The sequence below is a fragment of the Carlito syrichta genome, unplaced genomic scaffold (assembly GCF_000164805.1).
Source record: "Carlito syrichta isolate Samal-C Ts95f unplaced genomic scaffold, Tarsius_syrichta-2.0.1 Scaffold314750, whole genome shotgun sequence".
Lineage (NCBI taxonomy): Eukaryota > Metazoa > Chordata > Mammalia > Primates > Tarsiidae > Carlito > Carlito syrichta.
In genome coordinates this window covers 83,936-89,064 of record NW_007258846.1, presented here as the reverse complement: position 1 = coordinate 89,064, position 5,129 = coordinate 83,936, and the positions used below count along the sequence as shown (strand labels likewise).

General features: G+C 48.7%; 1 protein-coding gene across 1 annotated transcript in view; it reads left to right on the top strand.

The window, feature by feature from the left end:
• The first annotated feature begins 529 nt into the window (after window positions 1-529).
• The window catches only part of NOS2 (nitric oxide synthase 2), a 39,380-nt gene continuing 34,780 nt past the window's right edge, over window positions 530-5,129 (top strand). Inside the window, exons 1-3 of the mRNA XM_008071829.1 lie at window positions 530-635; window positions 1,167-1,171; window positions 2,093-2,267. Coding sequence (XP_008070020.1) covers window positions 2,158-2,267 — 110 coding nt within the window. The 5' untranslated portion in view covers window positions 530-635; window positions 1,167-1,171; window positions 2,093-2,157. The remainder of the gene's footprint in view (window positions 636-1,166; window positions 1,172-2,092; window positions 2,268-5,129) is intronic.

Here is a 5,129-nt window from a genome sequence, read left to right as displayed (position 1 = left end):
GGGCATTTTCCAGCACGTTCCGTGCTGTCAGAGCTCCTCAGCCTCCTGGACTCCTGCCGCAAACTGGTAAAGTGAGAGGATGGAGGAATTAACCAGAAAGCTCCCTGCCGAGGAGAAAATCCCCCAGATGCTGAAAGTGAGGCAATGCTGCTTGGCCAACTAAAGCCTGGTTCGAAGGTGACTCCTTTATCTTGGGGGCCACCCTGCTGCTGAGCTGACGTCTTGGACCTGGTACCAGGAAGAGGTGGCTTTCCTGAAGATGTGCCACTCAGAGTGATGTAACAGCAGGGCCTAGTCACCCCCAAGCCAGAAGTACCAGTCATAAACTAGCTAACTGTACACCCAGCTGGGGACACTCCCTTTGGAAACAACAAAAAAGAAACCTTTATGCAAAAACTGCTCCCTGGATGGCACAGGCTGGGTATAAATACTTGCTAGCTGCCAGTGTGATCATCACTTCGAAGCGAGTTGAAGGCTGAGGTCCTGGACCCAGACAACTCAGCATCGCTGGTTTGAAATCTCTCAGCTGCCGTTGGTGAGGGGACTGGGCAGTTACAGACAGTTCTGAAACTCTCAAGGCACAGGTCTCTTCCCTGTTTGTGTGTCCCTACCCTGCAGAGGTGGTGCGGCCAGCTGTGAAGTGAGTAGTCTTCATTTCTGGGGAAGCTGCTGTTTTGAGAGATTTTGCTTCTTCCTGTTTGGGAATGCTCAAAAAAATGTGGGAATTTTATGCCTACAGAGATAAGCTGATGGAAAGTCTAGGTAAAGAAATGCCAACTGGGGTTCGGTCATTTGAACACAGGGAATCTTGTTCAAATTTCTTTTCTGCAGATGTTTGCTGTGGTTGCTACTTTATAAGGGAAAACTTTCTGGAAAGAATTAGGGGGGAGAGTGTCTGCTAAGAATTTTTTTTTAATGTAGAGTTGGTCTGTCTTATCCAGTCCTTAGAATATGCACCTCCCCCAACAAATCATGCTATGATGGATATTATTAAATTCATTTTATGGACAAAGAGATGAGTTTCAGTTAAATAACTTGATCCAGAACGTGTAACTAGTAGGGCTAGAATTTGAACCCAGGTCTGTGTGGTTCTAAATTTCTTATGTGGATCACATGCCTATACTGCCTTCTAAAGATAGTTTTTCCAGTGAAGAGGTGTGCTGTAGGCAAGGCCAGGCCACACCCGGACTACTTCTTAGATCTTCCTTTTGTCTTTTTCAAAGGAGATCATCTCAAACATTGAGAGTGGAGTGCATTTTTTCCCCCACAAATATTTCCTTCCTGAATAGTAAAAAAGGAGCCAGTAGTAGCGCTGTCTTTGGATAAACAACAATTGCAAAGTCTTAAAGGCGCCCACACTAACTGTGCTTTCCCCAGCAACAGACCTAATATGGTCATTGCTAATACAGGGTCAGGCAAAGGCATCCCTGTTTCAGTGACCACTTGGCTCTTCTCACCTTCCCTGGGGTCAGTGATGAAACTTACCTGGGTCAGGCAGGCCAGCATATCCCACTGAGGAGGCTCAGGGGTGTATAGTTTGTCTGTGTTATGTGGCAATGCTGAGAGTCTAGTGTTTTTTCTATTGTTATGTGGTTTTGTAGAAGTCTGTGTCCATAGGCTTCCCAAATCCAACCCCCAAAAAGGAACAGAGGTTTCAAAACCTTGATGAGGTGGTTGTTCAGGACTTATGCTGGTGCTGGTGTCCACATTGATTCTTTTTTTTTTTTTTTTGAGTTGGAGCCTCACTCTGGTGCCCAGGCTGGAGTGCAGTGGCACGCTCACAGCCACCCCAGCATCAACCTGCCGGGCTCAGGTGATCCTTCCGCCTCAGTCTTCTAAGTAGCCAAAACTACAGGTACGCGCTACCACGCCCAGCTGATTTTTTGATTTCTCGTAGAGATGAAGTCTGACCATGTTGCCCAGGCTGGTCTCGAACCCACGGGCTGAGGCAATCCTCTTGCCTCAGCCTCCCAAAGTGCTAGGATTACAGGCTTGAGCCACCGCTCCTGGCTCATACTGATTCTTTAGTGAGCTAAGTATGCTGGGAAGGCCCAGTTTCAACCCTCCCTCACCTCTGCATTCCCTTCCTCAGCCCCACAGTGAAGAACCATCCACGTTTAAATCCAGACAAGCGATCTACTTTGCAAAGTCACAGAGATGGCCTGTCCCTGGAAGTTTCTGTTCAAACCCCAATTCTACCAGGATGCAGTGATTGAGGAAAAAGACATCAACAACAACGTGGGGAAAGCTCCCTATGGTATCTTCAGGTGAGCGCTCTCTGGTCACCTCCTGCCTGTCCCTTTTGGCCTCCATCCTTCCTCTGCATCTGGAATTCCTCTCTCGACTCCTGGCTGTCACCTGAGGTCTGTCTCCAAGTTGCTTCTTAGAAGTCCCTGTTGGAATTCGATGCAGCCACTGATTACTTGGCTCACTGTGCCTGACATTATGTGAGAAGGGACACGGCACAGTGATGCTCCCCAGGGAACTCCAGTTGGAGAAAGATCTAGGAAGGGAACTGGTGTGAAAATGGGAAGGCAGTAGAGCCCAATAGGGGAACTGGGTGATGTCCTGGCCTGTGTCAGTTCTGATTTGCAGCACGTGTACCTTACGAGTGCTTAGATATTTTGAATATCATCCTGGTACAGAGTATCAGGATGTTAGCCAAATGATACGCAAGCCTTGTGCTATGCTGCTCTCATCGGCCCTGTGCTGTTTCTCATCGTCTGTGTGACCCCAGCAGGGCAGGTTCACCTCTCTGAGCCACAGAGGTGCTCACTTGTAGTACAAGGATCCCATGGCACCTACCTCATAGTGTGGAGAGTGAAATGAGAGGGGTGCCAACGCTTACCCTGATTGTAAACATCAGAGTTTACGAGCTCGGCTCTGGGCCAGGGCTATACAGGGCACTTCACATACTTTGTATCTCAACTGATCTCCACAGCGGCGCTGTGAAGTTTAAATTACTAACTGTTTTACAGATGAGGAAATAGGAACTCTGACTAGTGAGTGACTTTCCCCTGCCACGGAACTATCATTAGAGAGTTGGAGTTTGGACCCAAAGTTTGAGCTCTTTGTGTCCCTCATCGCTGGGGCCTGTAGAAACAAGCCCAAGCACCTCAGAACTGAGACAACGAGTAGTCAACAAATGAGTGTGTGGACAGGCTTGCAGGGAATGCTAGAATTGTCCACAGCCTTGGATGGGAGGTTGAGGCTCGCCCCTGTGGAAAGACAAGTCAATGTGCAGTAACACAACAGTGTAAATCAAACCAAAACCCCCATCATCATGCTGTCACGCAGTCCCAGATGAGACTGTCCCGTGAACTGCAACGGGCAGGGCATCCCTGGGAAGTGGCAGAAGAGCCTGCCGGTTAAGACTACGGGCTTAGGGATGAGTAAGTGGCTTTGGCTTTGCCACTGAAACAGCCCCGTGACCTTTGGCAAGTCCTCTAGCCTCTGAACCTCAATTTCGTTGTCTATAAGAAGTGGGGGCAATGCCTATTTCCTGGAGTTGTGGTCAGGATTAAGTGAACTCTCACATGTAAACAACTCAGCACGTGCCTGGACCAGAGTACGTGCTCACACATAGCGTCCGTTGGGGTCTTCATTGTTGTTCTGGTTGGCAGCTAGGATGTGATTGAGTCCCCTGTAGGGAACTTCACAGAAGTTGGCTGGACTCTGTGGACTTTGAAGAGTGGGTAGAATGTGGGGAGGTGAGGACATTCGAGAAGGGGCCAAGGTGAACAGAGTCTCGGAGGCAGAAGTGAGCCTGACTGTGCTTGGGCAGGGGGTGGTCTGGGACTGGGCTGGGGCTGGGATTGGTGAGGCCAGGCCAGAGCATGAGAGCTTTGATGCAGGTAGGGAATTTGGACTCACTCTACTTGGCAGTAGGGAGCTATTGTAGATTCTTGAACAGGACAGGGCAGTGTAGTATCGGGAGTTAACTGGAGGAGAGAATATTTGAAACCAGGCAGTCTGGGCTTTGGTGGCTGAGGTGGCCAAGTGATTAAGAGGCTAGAATGCAGCACTAGATGGTTTCTAGGTGTCCTGCTGGTGCTTCAGACTCAAGAGGCTGCAGACTGGCACCGATTTAAGCATTTCATGTCATCACTGCAGCCTCTCCAGCTAGTCTCCCTGACTTCAGCCCCCATGTTGGCTCTGACCTCTCCCTAGGCTTGTCCAGACCCAACCCATTCTTTTTCTTCTTCTCTTTCTTTCTTTCCTTCCTTCCTTCTTTCTTTTATCTTCTCTTTTCATCTTTCTTTCATCTTCCTTCCTTCTCTTTCATTCTTTCTCTCTTTTCCTTCTCTTTCTTTCTCTCTCTCTTTTTTTTTTGAGATAGGGGTCTCCCCATGTTGCCCAGGCTTGTCTAGAACTCCTCAGCTCAGGTTATCCATCCTCTATCTTTCTTTCTTTCTTTTTTTTTTTGAGTTGGAGTCTCACTCTGTTGCCCAGACTGGAGCGCAGTGGCCACTCCTGGTGGCCACCGCAGCCTCGACTTGCTGGGCTCCAGCGATCCTTCCGCCTCAGTCTTCCAAGTAGCTGGAACTACAGGCGCGTGCTACCACGCCCGGCTCATTTTGATTTATTGTAAAGATGAGGTCTCACCAAGTTGCCCAGGTGGGTCACGAACCCGCGGCCTCAGGCAATCCACTCACCTTAGCTTCTCAAAGGCGTGGGATTACAGGCTGAGCCACCGAGCCCGGCTCATCCTCTATCTTTCAAGATCATCCTGAATCCTTCTCCTCCTGAAGTCCTTACAGTGTAGCCTGAAACCTTTAGCCCTTAATCTCACACCTGCTAATACCACTGGCACTTATCCCTGAGGACTGACTTGTATCTTTGGACCATTCAGGAGACCTGAACTCAGACCCCAGGCAGTACCCTGAGCTGCAGGGTGACCCAAGGCAAACTAACTAACTTGACCATCTTTTTCTTTCTCCTTTTCACACTGGGGTGGACTGTGGAAAGGCTTAAATAAGATAGCAGAGGTGATGGAGAGAAAATGTCACATCAATTCATTGAACTCTCCCAACAACCCAATGATGAGGAAGTTTTAGTTATCCTCCTATTTTAGAGATGAGGACACCGAAGCCCAGGATGTTTAAGTAATTTTTTTTTTTTTTTTTTTT